We start from the raw sequence: 19,946 nt of genomic DNA on the forward strand, positions 1-19,946 counted from the left end.
TTTGATATTTCCAGTAAAAAAAACCCTGAATATCCATCATATTTAGAAGGTTATGGATTGATATGTAACTTGTCTACCTTTGTAATAATTGCATAAATTTGAATAATCCATTATTAAAAACCTTTGGACTAGATTAGTATTCTTAAATAAGCCACTTAAAATGTTCCTTTTGGAAATCAAAAATTAAATGAAATAAAAAATTGTCCATTAATTCCAGAGGTTTTTTTGAAAATTCTTCCTATTTAACATGCAAAATCATTTTAACTACTCAATAAGCAGAGAGCCTTGAACAAATCACCTAATCCATATCTTCCATATAGTTGCACCTCTTGTTACCACTGTAATGGGAATCATTATATATTGAAATAAAGATTATTCCTTTATGTACTTTTTTCTCTGCATAGCATCTTTTGTTTATTGGGCCCAAATTAGTTTTTAGTATTTGGTGTGATTACAGGTATAATATGATGTAAACCCATCATAAGAAAGTTTGTATTAAAACACATTAGCATTCTGTAGTATACTTAAAATCTAAAAGAAATTTAAAAAAAAAGAAAAAAGAAAAAAATAAACCAGCCTTTGGAAACTAATCTTATTTCTCTGAAAAGGAATATACTATGTGTCCTTACAAATTTGTTATTGAACTGCTTGACCAGAAATAACCAATAAACACCATTTAAAAATTGAAGTTGAGTGACTCCCCTGACGGTCCAGTGGTTAAAACTCCATGCTTCCACTGCAGGGGGCATGGGTTCAGTCCCTGGTCCGGGAACTAAGATCCCATATGCCATGAGGCGCGGCCAAAAAAAATAATAAATAAAAATAAAATTGACATCTGCAATATTAAAAAAAATGAAAACTGAAGTTGATTCAGTTCCATTGTCTTTGAGTCACTGTCCTGGTGTCCTGTATAATTATTACTTTAGGCCATTCTCCCCAGTTACTGGTCTTTAGACCAAAAGGCAGAGTTTTAATATTTCATTCTTATTTGTATCTTGATAGCTTACTTCAGCTAAAGCATTTATATGGCTTGATTTCTTTTACCACAGTCCCCTAGCCCCCTCTTTACTATTACTTTTATGTTCAAGGTGGAGAATTTGCATAGTTAACTATTCAACAGTATAACTTGGATTGTAAAACCCTACTCTGCTTCTTTCTTTTTTTCTCTTGCTTGCTTTTAATTTTGACTTACTTTGTTGTCTATGTTTTCCTGGCTTCCATGCCCAACCATGTTATTGTTATAGAGATGATCCATCTCTATGAAAGATGACTGCATCAGGTCAGAGTTTCCAAAGGCCCTAATGATAGGATGTTTAGGTGGCAACAGTGTTGGTTAACATGTCAGTGTTGTTTTGTTTTTCTGTTTCAAAAAAAATATATATATATATATATATAGATATATATATATATCTATATATATATAGTAGGAGTTTTTGTTGTGTTTTATTTTTATTTTATTTTATTTTTTTCTTCCAGGTTTATTAAGATATAATTGACATACAGTACTGTATAAGTTTAACTTGTGATTATCACAATAAATTTAAGAACCTCTATCATCTCATATAGATACAAAATTAAAGAAATAGAAAAAAAATTTATTCCTTGTCATGGGATCTCTTAGGATTTGCTCTCTTAACAACTTTCATATTTAACATACAGCAGTATTAATTATATTTATCATGTTGTATAATACATCCCTAGTACGTACTTATAACTTGAAGTTTGTACAGAGTTGCTTTGATTTGGTGGTGTTTCTGGTTTTCAAACCATTTGTAAAGATGATGGAATCTTTCTCTTTTCATCATGACATGTTAATTTCAGCACTAAAATTTGATGCATTTGTTGAGATAAAAGAGATATTTGTCATCTGTGGAATTTCCTTCACATGTATTTGCCAACAAAGCTAAGGTTGGAAAGGGAGAGTGATATATAAATCCCGTAAATTAGTATTCCTTCCTTGTCTACAGCTCCTTGGCTTTTCATTTCTAGAAGAGGAACTCAAGTAGTATTTTCCATAATAAACAACTGACATAGATATTAGAGAAGGTAAATACATTCTAGTTGTGTTCACATAAAGATTTTTTATGACCCACTTTAGCATGTTACAGGCCTTCATTGCTATTTGAAAGTAAATCTACTAAAAGGAAGAAATACCTGTGGAAGGCATCCTGTAATCCTGTATCTGAATGGAGGGCTAATGAGTGACAAAGGCTACACTTAGTTATTTAGAAAGAACTCAACATTAGAGATGCTACTGAACATTAGACAAGACACCGGAATTTTCATCATAGCCATCAGATCACTGATGTATAAGTAAATAGTTGCCTCAATATTCTCATCTGTAAAATGAAATCTAGTGTTATTTTCTGGACTATTTTACCCAAGTCCTGTAAATACTCTTTCTTTGGCTATGCTGGGTGTCCTAGGGCAAATCACTTAGATTCCCTAGCCTTCTTTTGTTTTTCTTTCTCATCTCCCCCCTTTCCTTTATTTTATGAGGGGTTTGGACCAGATCTTTAATGACGTGGCTTAAGAAATCTAATTTTATGATTTTTAAAGAACAGGTTAACTAGCTACCTGTTTGGAGGTATCAGATGGACTAGATGAGTACTTAGCCCAACAGTGTGTAAAGTGCTATGGGATCCTTGAAGAAAATGAAATTTTAAGGTGTGAGTCATAATTAATAATAGTGATGTGTTACACAAATTATTCTATCTCTTAAAATCTTTGGGTATATTAAATGTATCTTAAATTTCTTAATTTTGGGCATTATTTATAATGAATAATTAGCAGATTTAGCTTATTATAAAATATTTTAATAGATAAAAGTTACTAATCCCTAGAAAACACAGTAATGTGGTAAGGCCACCCCAGTAAAGAATAATTTGGCATTATAATGCTAAATCATTCTCTCTCCCACCCTGTCTTTTTACTATCAGTATTTTATCCTACTTAAATACTGTCAAAGAAGTAGGAAGAGTTTCCTTAACATGGATTTTTATTGTAAGTAAACTATTTTCTTAAGAATAAAATCTCTCCAGTTATCTTTGGAATTGTTCAATTACGAATTTATTCTTCTTTTCCTTTGGTTAAACTTTATTTTGAGTAGCAGAATAAACTTTTGTTACATCCTCTTCTTCTCATCTTATATGCCTTCAAACTTTTCAAAATTTCCTTTCTTTAGGATTGTTTTTTCAGCTTTGGCTTTCAAGTATACATAGGTAATGCCCAGTGAGAGACAAGGAATTTAGAAATACCATTTTACTTTGAGATGTTAGCCACCTTGAAAACAGGGGTGGAAGACGGAGAGGTTTTTCCAAGGACAAGATAGGACATGGTTTCTTTCTTTCAGCTCATAATAAATCTGCTTTAGATGCAGTAGATCAAAGAAAATAAATAGAACCAACCTAAAGAAGTGTGGTGGGCACACAGTGTTGCTAATTCTGGGTCTTTGCCATATTGAGTAATAGCTGGTCCTATGCAAATCAGTTATATTTTTTCTTATTTTTAAATAGGTAATATGTAACACTTTTACATGGTTCAAAATTCATAGAGTATGAAATGTCCCATGGGCACCCAGTTTCCCTCTCTGTTGGCAATCAGTGTTGTTCATTTCTTGTATCCTTCCAGAGATATTTTATATATGTATGATGAAAATTTACATCTTGAAAGAAACACATATTCTATTTAATGCTTAGTGCTTTGTATAATTCCTTACTGAAATAGAATTTTGATTTTTAGTATACTAATTTTCTCTGTAGAGTTGATCATAACTTTTAAAGGTTTATTATTTTTAATGTTGGAATGAAAATCGAAGCACTTCTGCACTGAGTAAATTGCGCCCCTTGAATATGTTGTACTGGTCTATCACTGATTTTCCTCCCTAACCGTAAAGTAAGCTCTTTGACCCTTGTTGCTTTTCTTAGACTGTGTTCTAGCCAAATGAACTTTGGGGGGCGTTTTCCTAGAATAGTTGAACTAGTGGAAACTGGGTGATCTGGACATGGATACATTAGCACCCTCTGGTTCTTAATCCTGGAAATTAGATTTGATATGGACTTACCTTAAACGAAACAAAAATTTTGAAGGATCAGTTTGTTATCTATATTAAATCTTAGGAAATAGAGGATTTCTATTTCTTTTCTATATCCTCTTTTGTAAGATTTTTTTTTAATTTAAGCAATATGTTGTGTGTCTTTCTGAACATTTCTATACACTCAAGCATATATATATATTCTGTGTATGTGGGCTATATGTCTTTTTTATATGAATAGATTTGTTACCACATATACTGTTCTGAAACTTTTTTCTTTTTAATATAATATTTTTCTGTCAATTCCTAAGATTTCTCATTCTTTTTCACAGGTACCTAGTGTTCTATATAATTTATTAACCATTTATTTATTCATAAACATCTGGGTTATTATAATTTTTAAATATTACAAATGGTACTGCACTAAATATTGTTATGCACATTTACGTATCTTTGCTACTTTTGCGAATATAGGGATAAATTCCTAGAAGTGAAATTGCCGGTTTTCAGAGGGTCCACATCTAAAAGTTTGATAGCTGCTGCGAAACTGTACAAAAATGCTGAACTAGTCTATTCTTCTACTAACAATTGAGGTCTCCTGATTCTTATATTCTCATTAACATGAGTTAGATTTCCCCTTCCTTCCTTCCTTCCTTCCTCCCTCCCTCGCTCCCTTCCCTTCCCTTCCCTTCTTCCTTCCTTCCTTTTTTTATGGTTTAATTTTCTAATCTCTGATCATAGTCCCCATGTTTCTTTTATCTAAAAAAATCCCTGTGTTCCAAGTAGCCCTATGAGCTGCTCACTAATTGCTGAACTAATTGTTGAACTATATAAAACACAGGTATAAAGTTACTTCCTGGAAAAGTATTTATTCAGACATCATTTACAAATGCAAATTTTGAAATATTTTGTTAATTTCTTTAAAAAAAACTGATTTTTTTAAAATCAAATATTTAGACAATGTTTATTGACTCCATTCTGAAGAGGAGATTAATGTGTCTTCCACCATAGGATTTTCATGAGTTATTTTTTTATTACATTATCATGATTTTATAACATTTACATTCTGTTTTATGACCCTATTATTTCTCAAAGTTGTTAAACTTTAACTGTATATTTAGGTGGATTCATGTTTACCTTACTAGTCTTTCATATTATGTAGACTCTGAATTCCTGATTTCCTGAACTTGACTCACCTTTTGGCTGGCTGATACTGGTATTTTGTTTTGAATTTACTTTCCTCAACCAAAAAAAGGAATTCACAGGTGCTTGCATTTTTGATATTACTGTATGTTGTATTTATAAATGAATGTAGCCAAATATAAAATTAATGAATCACGTGTTTTTTCCCCTCAAAATTCTAAGCCCTCTATTCTACTGTTAAATATTGCCAAAGCCTGCTAGAATATTCCCCATTATATGTAAGTGATTTCCTTTCTGCCCGGATTATCATAAGATTCTTTCATTATACTTAAACCTCTATGATTTCCCCAGGATGTGTCTTAGTGTTTATTATTTTATAATAGTTTTTCCTGGAAAACCGTGAGTGCTTTCTATTTAAAGATTTTAGTTCATCCTCTCTCCCCTCTCCTTTTCTTTCTCCTCCTCATCATCCTTCTCCAGTTTTTTTCTATTACAGCCTTGAATACTTCTTTTTCTGTTCTGTTTTCTTCTGGGACGTTTATTATCCATATATTGAATCTCCCTTATTATCTTTATGTCTGATTCTTTTCAGTTCTTTGTCCTTTTCCTCTGTATTGTTTCTTTCTTAAGCCCATCCACCAGGTCACTATTTTTTCTGTATACTTGTTGCTGCTTCTAACGTGGTTTTCGTGGTTTCATCATTACTTGGTATCTTTTCCTACTTTTATCTCTCAGCTTCTGATATTCGCAAATCTTTTGATTTAATTATTTTCCTTGGTTAGATATTAAGATACTGCTCTATTTTCTGTGGTTTTAGTTGTATTTGGAGATAAAGGCATGAGTTCAAAAACTTTAGCAGAACTTCTGAGCTCTTCCAACTCACTTTTTTTTCCTGATAAATTTATTTATTTATTTGTTTTTGGCTGTGTTGGGTCTTCATTGCAGTGCACAGGCTTCTTATTGTGGTGGCTTCTCTTGTTGCAGAGCACAGGCTCTAGGTGCGTGGGCTTCAGTAGTTGTGGCTCGCAGCCTCAGTAGTTGTGGTGCACGGGCGTACTTGCTCCTGTTGCATGTGGGATCTTCCTGGAGCAGGGCTTGAACCCGTGTCCCCTGCATTGGCAGGCAGATTCTTTTTTTTTTTTTTAATCCATTCATCTGTCAATGGACATTTATTTATTTATTTAAAAAATAAATTTATTTAAAAAATAAATTTATTTATTTAAAAAGTAAATTTATTTATTTATTTATGGCTGCATTGGGTCTTCGTTGCTGTGTGTGGGCTTTCTTTATTTGCAGTGATCGTGGGCTACTCTTCGTTGCAGTGCACGGGCTTCTCATTGTGGTGGCTTCTCTTTGTTATGGAGCACGGGCTCTAGGTGAGTGGGCTTCAGTAGTTGTGGCACACAGGCTCAGTAACTGTGTCTCATGGGCTCTAGAGTGCAGGCTCAGTAGTTGTGGCGCACGGGCTTAGTTGCTCCGCGGCATGTGGGATCTTCCTGGACCAGGACTGGAACCCGTGTTCCCTGCCTTGCAGGCAGATTCTTAACCACTGCATCACCAGGGAAGTACCCCCAACTCACTTTTAAGTTTCCTCTTGCTGTTATATCACTTTGTTCCACTAGTTAAAGCGTTCATATTCTCTTTAATATTTTTGAAAGTACAAGGGAATATTTGACTAAAATTTTGTTTCTATTTTTGTAGGAACTTCTTAATAGGTTCTGTGTTGGATACTTTGTGCTTATTTATTCTTATTTGAATGGAGCTTGTCTTTGTTGAAAATCATATGGGGATGAGGAAGGGAGAAGTGAGCTTTAACAGTCAGCTTCTTCAAATCATAGAGTTGACTCAGAATACTTTCTCACCAAATCTCTACCATAGGAACATGCATCCCCTTAGGGTAAGCATATCATCCAGGGTAGGAGGTAGGAGTGACTTAGGGTGAAGCCTTCTCTAGGCCAGATTTCTTTTATTTGGAGATACAGTTGATCCTGGTCAGTGATTGCAATTCTTATTACTGTTTCTTCAACCATCTCCCTGTCTCATCTTTGAGTACTTTCTCCCTGTCTCGAGACTAGATCTAGAGAAAATACAGATATTCCATCGCAAGTTCTTTCAAGTCTCCTGTTTTAGTTGAAAAGTGTGAGCGCTAAGTGCATTTATAATGGGGGGAGGAGGTACTACAGAACTATTTAATCATCTTACAGTATTTTTCCTACTTTTATCTCTCAGCTTCTGATATTCGCAAATCTTTTGATTTAATTATTTTCCTTGGTTAGATATTAAGATACTGCTCTATTTTCTGTGGTTTTAGTTGTATTTGGAGATAAAGGCATGAGTTCAAAAACTTTAGCAGAATTATGTCTGCATATGTTAAGGTTTATATTGAAGTTATATTGGTAGAGAACCATATTATCATACTTAAAAATCATACTCTGTTCATGAGATTATGGTCTCTACAGATGAGAATCTTTTTAGTTGAAGATCCTGAGTTAATAAAGCCCAGCACCTGAAGTACTGGTCACAAGGTCTTCATGGCCAAATGTGATTTTCGTTTTTGGAATAAGATCCGTGAGTTCTTCTTTTTCCTTTCACAGGACAAGCAGGAGGACATGAAGACTATTTTGGAGGGCATAGATCCGGCCAAGCATCAGGTGAGGGTGGCCTTTGATGCTTGTAAGCTACTACATAAAGAATAGATGATGTAGGTAACCAGAACTCTGGATATCTGAATTCCAGCCAAGAAGTTCCAGGACCCTGTTGGGTGACAAAGGAAATCCTCTTCGATTGAAAAAGATTATGAAGTTCCAATAAAAAGAGATTTACATTGCTAGTAGTTTGCTTCCTTAGTATTCTTTTTATGTGGTATTCCTAAAAAAAAAAAAAATCTCTTAGGTTAAAATAGATTTTCTTATTCAGATAGTTTTTTTGCATTCTCCCTTATTGAGAGAGTTAAGATAACCCAGAGAGAAAGTCTCAGTCATAAAGCCCTTTGTATTCAACTTTGTTCAACAAAAATCTGAAACTCAGATTTAGGGTGATATATTGGATTTTTTTCTATATAATCCTCAAATAAACAACAACAAAAAAACAGCTTAGTGAAACATTTACTATATTGCTCATGCCCTAATTTCTATAAAATTAAAATTTTCTTCTTAAAATCCTTTCATGTAACCTCGTTCTAAGATTGTTTTTTAACAAGGTGAATACTAGTTGATAAACATTTCTTTTGAAAAAAGAAATGTGTGGAATTTGTGCCTGATGCTTTTAGAAGTCAAGCAAATTTAATATCCATTGTAATCCAGAGAGATTTGTTTACACTCAGGAGCAGTGCTTAATTTTTAAATTAGGAATAAGTTGTGATTGCTTCACAATTAATTTAGGCCATCTAAAATAAATTTTTCAGTGTCAAGCCACTCTTAACCATAATGCTTATTAAATATCTTTTTTATTGGCTTTTGGAATGAGAAGTTGTTACATATTCATTCTACTTTGAAGAAAGTAAATAAATTTCTTTCACAAAATACTATGTGAAAATGTAAACTTTTACTCAGTTTATGTAGTAGCTGTGGCTCCTATCAAGAATGTAAAGCTGAGTGTTAGTTCAGATAAAGTTAATTTTTTCTCCCTGGATTTGTTAAAGAAAATGTGATTTTAAATCTGTCTCTCTAGCTGTAAGTCTCAAGACTTGGGATACTTTTTAAAATTGAGGTTTGTAGCCCCACTTTTAGAGGTTCAGATTCAGCAGATCTGAAATGGGGAGTCTGCATTTTAAATGATATCCCAAGAGATTCTCATAAGTCCTCTATATTCCACACTTTGAGACATTGCTAGAGTCTGTAGATTATTCTGCATCATTGCTGAGTTGTGTTCTTTTCCAACCTTTGCTTTATTATCATTCTTCCTTCTTCCAAACTGAGTAAGCTTGGTTTTTGTCTTTGTTACTTGTGGTTTTTAGAAACTGAGCTAAACACAAACCCTAAAACAGTGCCTCTTAATCTTTTTCCATCTCAGTTCTGCTGAGGGATATGAATCTGATCAGTAACAGATCACTAAATTAGTGATTAATATACAGTGGTGGGTTGGAAGAACATATCCCCTAGGGGAGAGTGTAAGAATCCTTTAGTTACGTATATAGTATAAAACGGCCTCCCTCTCCTCTCCTCTGATTCTGGTCCTTCCCCCTAGACCATGTCCTCCTTCAACTCCAAGAAACACTGGCTCTGTGATATAGTTACAATCTTCGATATATACCTTGGTTGCCCAGGACTGTGGTTTTAAAGGAAATCAATTTATTTTAAAGAAAAAAAGCCTTAATCTAAAATTAAATTTTGTTATCTAAAGCCAAATAGAAAAAAAATGCACCTTTTTTCTCATAATGCTTATGCATCAGAACGAGAACTTTGCAGTGCATTTTTTATGGACAAGATTTTAGCGGGCTTATAAACTCTGATTATCCACTTATCAATATATTTCAACCGTTGGTGATTAGTTTACCTTAATAAACTAAATAGGACCTCCCGCTTTTTAAATAACTTTTTATTAAGGAGTAGCATATATACATATTTTAAAACTTTACTACTTAAAGCTGGAACACTTTTATCAATTTTTTCTTGATCCTTAAAACTATCTGTGCAATACACAAAACTCCTAATACACTTTTTTTTTAAAGGCCAAGTTCTTTCTTTCTAGGTTATTGTATGTTGAATGAGTCCTATCTCAAAGTTGTTTAAATATAAGTAACAAATGACTTCCAGTCAAGAAAGTAAAGTCACTGTTAGTATATTTTCAAACCTCTCTGCTCTCTGTCATTCAAGTACATAGATCTAATAAATAAAATATGGGAGAAAAGCAAACTAAACTAAAAATATATAGCTATACTCAGAGACAAGACCAATGAACTCTGTGGACTGGAAACGGACCCTGGATCCACAGCTGAAGCTGTAGGCCCAAGGAGAATTAAACCTAAAAAAAAATGGGCGCTGGGGGCTGGAATTTCATCATCTTTAAGGGAATAGGAACTGAATGCATCTCACATGGAACTGGCCAATAGATGTAGTCTTATTGCCCAGCCTGTGAAGCAACATGGAAAAAAAGCTCCAAGCAACTGCCCAGAGTGGCAGTTAGAAATTAGCAAGTTGTTCTTCATAGAGGGAAGCTGCAAAGACAACATTGTAACTAAGAACTTGGAGGGCATCATTATTTGATTTAGTGAGAAGAACAGAAATAACTTCATGGGATAAGAAGCTTAAGTTGCCAAGGAAAGAGCTACTTCTGAAATGGACCAGACTGAGGTAACTTTTAGACCATCTAATGAGAAGGGATAAGTTTGTGGATGGAAATAAAAGAAAAAAAACAACTCCCATGCAAAATGAGCTTTTTCAAATAAAAAAATTATAAAGCTCAGGAGCAAAATCTACATGAAGAGAGATAGTCAAAATGCAAGCAAACAAAAAGCAGCAGCACAGGAGAATACAGGCCCAAGGAAATTGAAATAAAAGACTTGAATCAAAGATTTTAAGCATGCTTATTTTAAACTATGAACAGTAGCCATAAAACAATGTGAGGCAATGAAACAAAAGCTGATGATTATGAATTAAGAACAGATAGATACGAAATAAAACATTTAAACTTTCAGGAGAGAAAATTGTGGAAATAAAAACTAAATATATAGGATAAACAGTATATTGGACAGTTGAATAAAGAATTAATGAATCAAATGATAAAATAAATAATACAGCACAAAGGTAAGAGATGGAAAATAGGAAAGAGAAATTGAGAGGCCATGTATATATTTGACCATATATATATATGAAGTTTCTGAAAGAGAGGCTAGAAATAGAAGGCAGAGGCAAAGCTTGAAGAGAAAATGATGGAGAATTTTCTAGAACTGAAGCCTGACATGAATCCTTGATTGAAAAATAATTGCTAAGGAGAACAAATGATACTGCAGAATTTTAAGGATAAAGAAAAATCTTAAAAGCTATTGGAGGAAAAATGAATTATTCTCAAAGGAACAACAATTAAATTTTTGATGGTAGATTCTCATCAACAATAATAATCACAGAAAACGATGGAGAGTAATATACTCAAAATACCAGAAGAGGGACTTCCCTGGTGGCACAGTGGTTAAGAATCCACCTGCCAACAGAGGGGACACGGGTTTGAGCCCTGGTCCGGGAAGATCCCACATGCTGCAGAGCAACTAAGTCCGTGTGCCATAACTACTGAGCCTGCGCTCTAGAGCCTGTGTGCCACAACTACTGAAGCCCGTGCACCTAGAGCCCATGCTCTGTAACAAGAGAAGCCACCACAATGAGAAGCCTGCACACCGCAACGCAGAGTAGCCCCGCTCGCCACAACTAGAGAAAAAGCCCGTGCGCAGCAACGAAGACCCAACGCAGCCACCCCCCCCCAAAAAAAAACAGAAGAAAATAACACAGTATAGAATTCTATACTCAACTAACATTCCAAAGAAGGAAAAATAAGCATATTTTCAGATCTACAAAGAATAAGAGTTTACCACCTCAGACCCTTGCCAAAAGAACTACTAAAAGTTATGTACATCAAAAAGGAGAAAAAACCCTGGAGGAAGGCGTGGGATGCAGGAAGCTACGGTAAGCACAGAAATTGGTAAAATATATTATAAATACAAATTTGTGAGTATAAAACCTAAATTTTTATGCTTAAAACCAAAGTAGTACTAAAAATCTAGACAGCAATAGTATGAAATTCAGCAGGATATGTTAGAAAGTTCAAAAGCCACGCTAGAATCCTTGTGTTATTCAGGAGTGAAGAATCAGGTACTGGATAACTTTAAAGATTCTTTTTTACAAAAATATATTATTAATCAGAACAAATATAAACCTATTGAACTCCGTTGTTAAAAGGGCACAGACATGAATTAGGTTCAAAATCAAAATCTAGCAAATTCTGTTTTCAGGAGAAAGATCTAAAGCAAAATGACAGGGAAAGGTTGACAAAGTAATGGAAAAAGTTATGTAAGGCAATATTAATATCAGGCAAAATGTAATTTTAAACCAAAATTATTTTTAGAGATAAATAAATGCTCCTCCAGCTAGTATAACAATCAGTTACTAATCAGTAACTAACATCTACCCTCCAATTAAAATAGAAAATTACAAAGTTACAAGAAAATTAGCTCTACATTTGTAATGATAGGATTTTTTCCCACACTTCTCTATGAAACTGATAGATCAAATACATAAAGCGATTGTTAAGAATAGAAAAATCAAGTTTGCTCCTATAAATAGAGAGCTATCATTTTGTTTCCAATAAATATGGAATATGTTATTTTCCAGTGCATTGAATATGTGTAAATCTGGTGCATGTTTTAGGCCACAAAAGAGTCTTTAAAACAAACTTCTTAATCATATGAACTACATTCTCTGATCTCTGTTTTTTTAAAATTACAAATTAACAATAAGACCTTATTTTTTTAAATCCCATATAACTAGAAAATGAGGAAAAATACTTTTACATAATTCATGAGTTAAAAAGGCAGTCACAGTAAAAATTGCAAAATAGATGTTATCACCAAAACTACACATCAAAACTTGGGTGAGAGGGTACAGCTAAAGTGGTCCTTAGAAGGAAAATTGTGTGTGTGTGTGTGTGTGTGTGTGTGTAATGAAAGTAAATGAAGCTAGTAAAAGAACAATAGCACAAAGAAGGAAGGACATAACATTTTTAAAAAGTTAATAGAATAGTAAACAACAAAAAAAATGGAGTTAAAAAAAGAAAAAATAAGGATAAACAGCAAAATAAAAGCTGATTTTAAAAAAATTCTGAGATAGATAAAATAAGCCCAGCTTTTTTCAAAAGGGCAAAAGGTATATGATAGAACCTTAAAGGGAGTTCTAACTGTATGATATAGTAGAGAACTTTAAAATTCATAAGGCAATATGAACAATCAGTTTGAATACTTAGATGAAATGAATACTGATTTTTTTCTATAAATATAAATTATCAAAAATGATTCAAGGGGATTCCCTGGCGGTCCAGTGGTTAGGACTCTGTGCTTTCACTACCGAGGGCCTAGGTTCAATCCCTGGTGGAGGAACTGAGATCCCGCAAGCCTCGCTGCATGACCTAAAAAAAAAAAAGATTCTAGAATCGTATACCTCAATAAAACAACCATTTCACAAATTGAGTCAGTAGTTCAAAACCATCCATCTAATGAAGGTAAGAGGATCCCAGATGGATTTATAGGTGAGTTTTACCAAATGTTCAAGGAATAGATAATCCCTATATTATTCTAGCTGTTATCCAAAAAGAAGAAAGAAAAAAGGTCAAACTGCACAATACCTAAGTTTGTAGCCTTGAAAAATAATTTTCTTTGTTTATGAAGGAAATAATCATAATTCGTATCCTAAAATTTTATTGATATTGAACAAATATTGGCTGAAATAATAAATCCAACATTCATAAGTAAGTAGCCAGTTGACCCTTGAACGACGTGGGGGTTGGGACGCCCACCTGTGCAGTGGAAAATCCACATATAACTTCACATCTACCCATGTTGTGCGGGGTTCTGCATCCCTGTGATCGTGTAGTGTAGAACTTAGGTATCAACATATAAATGGACCTACGCAGTTCAAACCCATGTTATTCAAGGGTCAGCTGTATAGACAAATTTGGTTCCTATCCTAAAAGAAGGATTCAGTGGTCAGATATTTTGGGACAAATGGTATGTGTTGTGGGATATACATTATTAATTTTAGGACAAGAAATATTATAAATACATTATAAAGTTGTAGTATTATCGTATCAACTGTTTCCTCAAACATATTGTTCAAAACCAAAGGAATGAATGTATATTTATAGGGAGGAAAATAAAATAGGCAGCTTTTAACACCTTTTATTTCCAAAATTTTATTAGTATGTTGAATTTTGAAATTTCACTTGGAGTGAGCATCTTGGGATTATACTTTCTGATTTCTTATTTTTAACAGCTATGGGAATATTTTAAATATACAGAACTAACAGTTACTTTAAAAGTTTATTCTAAACAGGGCTTTCAGAATCTTTTGTCTTTGCCACTACTAGTTGCATTGATGGGTGTCACTGCCAGGCTAAAGAGATAAGGAAGAAAAAAAAAGGAAAAGTGACATTAGTATTGCCCACCCATGATCTAGTAATAATGTATTATCAAATGAAGGTAATGAATGTCTTACTCTAAGTTTAGCTACCATTCTTAAAATTAACTTCTCTTTCTCTTATTTACCTAGTAGAAAATTTAAACTTCAAACTTCATTTCTATGAAAGGGAAGATTTGAGAGGTCATATATGCTTAGGTTCCTTCTTGGTAAACAGTGTTCAAGTACTTCATTGTTTTAGACATTAGGTATATAATGGTAAGCAAAAATGGACATGATTGCTTTTCTCATGAAGCTTATACTTGAGTGGTGGACATGTTACCCAAATAGTTACACAAACTAATATGTGATTGGAACTTATGAAGGAGCAGTTCGTAGAACTGTAAGTCAATAGTAGGAAAAGTGATCTAGTCAAGAAGGTTCAGGAAGTTCTTCCTTGAGGAAATAACACTTAACTTGAGACAGTCAAGGATGAAAAGGAACTAACAAAGAAGTGTTACAGGGAAGAGAGAGCAGCTTAAGCAAAATGGCCCTGAAACAGGAGGGGAAATAGCAGTTGCTAAAGGAGCAAATTCTTTCCAGTGTGTAGTTGATACAACAACTCCAGCATGTAGTGTGTTGACACAACTTTCTAGGTCTTTCTGAGTAAGCTCTTCATGATGTGTATTCCGTTTTGTTTGAAGTAAATTGCCAGAATATTAGATTTACCTACATTTGAATATAAGTTCAAAATTCATTCTAAAGCCAAATTATGTTGGCATTATCTATAGTTATTCATCCTCCATACCTTAGAGTTAATAAAGATTGTTGTCTAATCAATATGCATAACAAAAATCAAAACATAAACTAGGAGGTTGAGAATTCTACACTATCAAGATAAAAGAAAAGAACTTCTTTTAGAGTGGAATTCCTGTCACTGCAGTCCAGTTTAAAGTTTCCATTGGGTTGACAATCTATTCTTATTGTTAGTTTGCCAAAGTTGTAGTGAGATATAGTTATGTAAGTAGACTAGTTGACTGTGTGGTAGCTAAAGGATTCACTGAGTTAATTAGAAGAAATCACTGTTCTTTATCAAGTTTTTCTTAGTAACAAAAGAGGACCAGAACAACAGAAATTAATGTTTGCATACATAGTGAGGGGATAGTTGAGAGAACTTTTCGTAAAAGCTGTGTGTCAGCTACATTTTAATACTTAGATGAATGTAGTAAGAGTTCACAGTACTCCCAACAGGCAGTACTACTTACCATTACCATACAAGCAAGCTTTTTTTAGTGGCATTTGATATTAGGATGCTTGAGAAGCTGTTTTCTCATTCATTCCTCTTGCTGACAAACTTGCTAGGAAGGATAACAATCTTCCTACTATTGTAAGACTGCTTCTTTTGCCTTTGACTATTCAAGCATTTAATTTCTACTCTAAAAAATAATCAGCTCTTTTGTATTTTTCTTTTTTCCTTTTCCCTTTACTCCTGAAATACCATAGTGTTTTTCTTCAGAGATTGGTTTCTCTCCTTTGATAGATCTCTTATTGGCTTCTGATATGATGAGATCCTCAAAATCACCTCACAAAATTAAGGTTCCTTTTTCATAGTTCACATGAATAGTTAGGGAAATATCTTTTTAACCTTAGTATTAGAAAAATGCAGTTACTTCTCTTTGGGGATCAAACTAAACATAAGTCTTATCCTTAATGTTTATTGTTTGGTATGTAAAACTGAACTTGCTCTTAGAAAGTTACACCATCTAATGTGGACTGAAATTAATCCTGTATTTTGGAGGAATTGAGGTAGGTAACATAAGTGACTGCGTTGAGTAAGTATTAAATCTTCATTATTTCTTATGTCATTGATACTAAGTGTTAAAAATAGATGGTTAATGAATTGGCACTGATGGATTATTTTATGTTTCTTTACTAGGAACATGAATCTGAAGGTGGAAGAACACCTTTGATGAAAGCTGCGAGAGCTGGCCATTTGTGCACCGTGCAGTTTCTTATTAGCAAAGGTAAAGAAAGTACAAGTGTGCATTTCCAAGAAGGTACAACTTCTGAAAAAAGTTCCTAAACTGTTGCAATTTCTGTTAAAGCTACTTTATCTATAGTATAAGTATTGTATTCCAGTCTTTTGTTGCTGTATTTTATTAGGAGGCAGAGTTCATAAGGTACTTTGCTGGGATCTTTATTAGGTGTTTTTTTTTCCTGGCTGCGTTGGGTCTTAGTTGTGGCACACAGGATCTTTGTTGAGGCATGCGGGATCTTTCGTTGCCGCGTGTGGGTTTTTTTTTCTCTCTCTCTATTTGTGGCGCACAGGCTCCAGGGCACGTGGGCTCTGTAGTTTGCGGCGCGTGGGCTCTAGTTGAGGCTCGCGAGCTCAGTAGTTGTGGCGCAGGGGCCTAGTTGCCCCGCGGCACGGGGTATCCCAACTCCCTGACCAGGGATCGAACCTGCGTCCCCTGCATTGGAAGGCGGATTCTTAACCACTGGACCACCAGGGAAGTCCTGTTTATTAGTTTTGAGTTTGAAGTTTTCATCAACCAAAGAGTATATGGTTACTCCCCAAAGTTGGAAAAGTCAAAGGTAAAATGTCCAGCTATATTTAGTAGATACAGTATTGTTCAGCACTTAAGGCAGTTCTGCTGGAAATGGGGAAGGGTGGAGGAGAGAAAGTCTGCTACTGTTGTTGATGGTACAGTTAAATCAACCAAGTACACAAGGGTGTTATTTATTATTTTTATATTCCTCTAGAGATTCTATTATTAGAATATATTTAGGCAAAGAAGTTCAAATGATGGATAAGAGGTAGTTCAAGACTACTTACTATAGAGAAGTGAAATGCTGCTGAACTCAGTTTATGTTGAACCATATAAAATTGTCATTGTATATGTCAAAGATGGTAATATTAGCAATTTCTTTTGGTTCAGCCTAACTCTGTGTAGTTTTCGAGGTACTCTGGCATCTGATAAAAAAATCTTAGGATGTTAAACTGTAAGGAAGGTCCACTCAAGTGTTGTCACGTTATTCAAATAAACATTTTATATCTATTGTATATTCCAATAGAATTCTGACATTTTGTACCATTAAGGATGCAGTGTAAGATTTTATCATTTTAAATATACTTGCTTTCTTCTTTAATTGGATAAAACTAGGCCTATTTTCTTCACATCACATTTTGCTACCAAGTAAGGCATATCTTACATAATGTTATAACTTAGTCTGTAAAAGCTATTTACTTCAACCATGCAGAAGTAATAAACAGATGGATAACCTTTAGAGTTCTCTCATGCCCCTTTCCTAAAGAAGTTACCTAATCATACCCAGCAACTACCCTGCTAAGCATATAATCAGGCTTGTCAGGAATAAGAACACATTGATTATAGCCTTTCTAGGCTGTAGTAAGTGCTAAACAATCCCACCAACTAAATTTATTATTAACAACTTTAAAAATAATCTCATGTTGCTAATGTAAGGATGTTTATTGGTGTGCCTTGCCTTTCCCAAAGGTACTTTAATACAAGTTAGGATTAGGTTCAGCTGGGTATTTTTGAAAATTAAATAAATAGTAGTTTCCCCTAGGTTTATTTTTCCCTTCATAAAATATGTCGAATTAAGGAAGAAGGAAGAATGAACATTGCTATAGTCTTTTTTTTTTTTTTTTTAATTTATTTGGTTGCACTGGGTCTTAGTTGTGGCAGGCGGGCTCCTTAGTTGCAGCTCACCAGCTCCTTAGTTGTGGCATGTGAACTCTTAGTTGCAGCGTGCATGTGGGATTTGGTCCCTGACCAGGGGTCAAACCCAGGCCCCCTGCATTGGGAGCATGGAGTCTTATCCACTGTACCACCAGGGAAGTCCCCATTGCTATAGTCTTAACTATCTAGTTGAGTCCTTTTGGGATTGTAAAAGGTAGTTGAACTAAAAATGAGAGGTCTTTTTTTCCATGAATCAAAATTAATTTACCAAAAAAAGAGGCTAAGAAAAGATTTTGCATTTAGACTTCTTTTAGGTCATATTGTACAAAGCTATTGAACAACTTACTAAATCGCCTTTCTGATAACATATTTGGATAATCTTTTGTCTTCTCTTCATATCCAGGTCTCTCTGACCCTTAAAATACACAATATGAAGAATTATATTTCTCGTAAATATTGTTTAAAAAAAATCTGTTTTCTCTACTTTGAGACCTGGCTATACTGCCACATTTTAGAAGTAGATCAAAAATGTCTTTGAAGAGTTACATACAATGGTATTATTTGGTGCTCACATTAACCTGTATATATTTATTAATCTAGATTTTTCATTTTAGAAGTGATATTGAATGAACGAACTACAACTATGCACAGCAATGTGGATGAATCTCAAAAATATTATATTGAGCGAAAGAAGCCAGGCACAAAAGAGTACACTGTATGATTTCATTCGTATAAAGTTCAAAAACTAAAACCAGTTTGGAAGTCAGGATAGTAGTTACCATTGGAGGGCGGGGTAGTGACTGAAAGGGTGCACAAAGTGGGGCTTCTGGTATGTGGATAATGTTCTGTTTCTTGATCTGGGTGCTGGTCACACAAGTGTGTTCACTTTGTGAAAATTTTTCAAACTATACACTTATGATTTGTGCACTTTTTTGTATCTATGTTGTACTTCAAAAAAGTTTTTAAAATCATATTGTCTGAACTGGCTTTGCTAAGATTGCTGTTTATTTTTCTTTGAAGGTGCCAATGTGAATAGGGCTACAGCCAGTAACGATCATACAGTAGTGTCGTTGGCATGTGCAGGAGGTCACCTGGCAGTTGTGGAGCTACTCTTGGCTCATGGGGCTGACCCTACTCATCGTCTCAAGGTATTCTACTTCAAAATAAGTAAATAATATATACATCATTATTAAAATATATTTCAAATATTTTAGTGCTTAATATTTATTAATATTCATTACTGTTTAAATGAGTTTTGATTTTATATGAGCTGCTAAGAAACTAAATGTGTTTAGTAATCATATTATAAAAAGAAATTAATAAATAATTAATTACGGTGTCAATTTTTCTCAGGATGGCTCAACAATGCTCATTGAAGCTGCAAAAGGTGGCCATACTAATGTTGTTTCTTATCTATTGGATTATCCAAACAATGTTCTGTCAGTTCCTACCACAGATGTGTCTCAGCTTACCCCACCTTGTCAAGATCAATCTCAGGTAATGTAAAACAAAGCTTATTTGTAAATATAAATATTCTTCAAATTGGGAGTTTTTGTTTAAAATTAGTCTTTAGTAAAATGGGCTTATTTCTCTCTCTCTCTCTTTTTTTTAAATAAATTTATTTATTTATTTACGTCTGCCTTGGGTCTTCGTTGCTGTGCGCGGGCTTTCTCTAGTTGCCGCGAGTGGGGGCTACTCTTCGTTGCGGTGCGTGGGCTTCTCATTGCAGTGGCTTCTCTTGTTGTGGAGCACGGACTCTAGGCATGCAGGCTTCAGTAGTTGTGGCTCGCAGGCTCTAGAGCACAGGCTCAGTAGCTGTGGCGCACGGGCTTAGTTGCTCTGCGGCATGTGGGATCTTCCTGGACCAGGGCTCAAACCTGTGTCCCCTGCATTGGCAGGCGGATTCTTAACTACTGTGCCACCAGGGAAGTCCGGCTTTTTTTTTTTAAATTTGAATAAACCTGGTCCTAA

The 19,946-nt window shown here is 34.3% G+C and overlaps 1 protein-coding gene across 12 annotated transcripts in view; it reads left to right on the forward strand.

The window, feature by feature from the left end:
- Positions 1 to 19,946, forward strand: part of LOC118891978 (ankyrin repeat and KH domain-containing protein 1) — a 120,834-nt gene that overhangs the window by 53,576 nt on the left and 47,312 nt on the right. For 7 of the 12 annotated variants that reach the window (XM_036845942.1, XM_036845943.1, XM_036845945.1 and 4 more), the window contains exons 11-14: positions 7,771 to 7,827; positions 16,208 to 16,295; positions 18,996 to 19,123; positions 19,329 to 19,472. In XM_036845942.1, the coding sequence (XP_036701837.1) occupies positions 7,771 to 7,827; positions 16,208 to 16,295; positions 18,996 to 19,123; positions 19,329 to 19,472 (417 nt within the window). Of the gene's footprint in view, positions 1 to 7,770; positions 7,845 to 16,207; positions 16,296 to 18,995; positions 19,124 to 19,328; positions 19,473 to 19,946 lie in introns of those variants that run through there. The other 5 variants (XM_036845946.1, XM_036845947.1, XM_036845949.1 and 2 more) reach the window with 2 other exon arrangements.

This window comes from Balaenoptera musculus, chromosome 3 (genome assembly GCF_009873245.2).
Source record: "Balaenoptera musculus isolate JJ_BM4_2016_0621 chromosome 3, mBalMus1.pri.v3, whole genome shotgun sequence".
Classification (NCBI taxonomy): domain Eukaryota; kingdom Metazoa; phylum Chordata; class Mammalia; order Artiodactyla; family Balaenopteridae; genus Balaenoptera; species Balaenoptera musculus.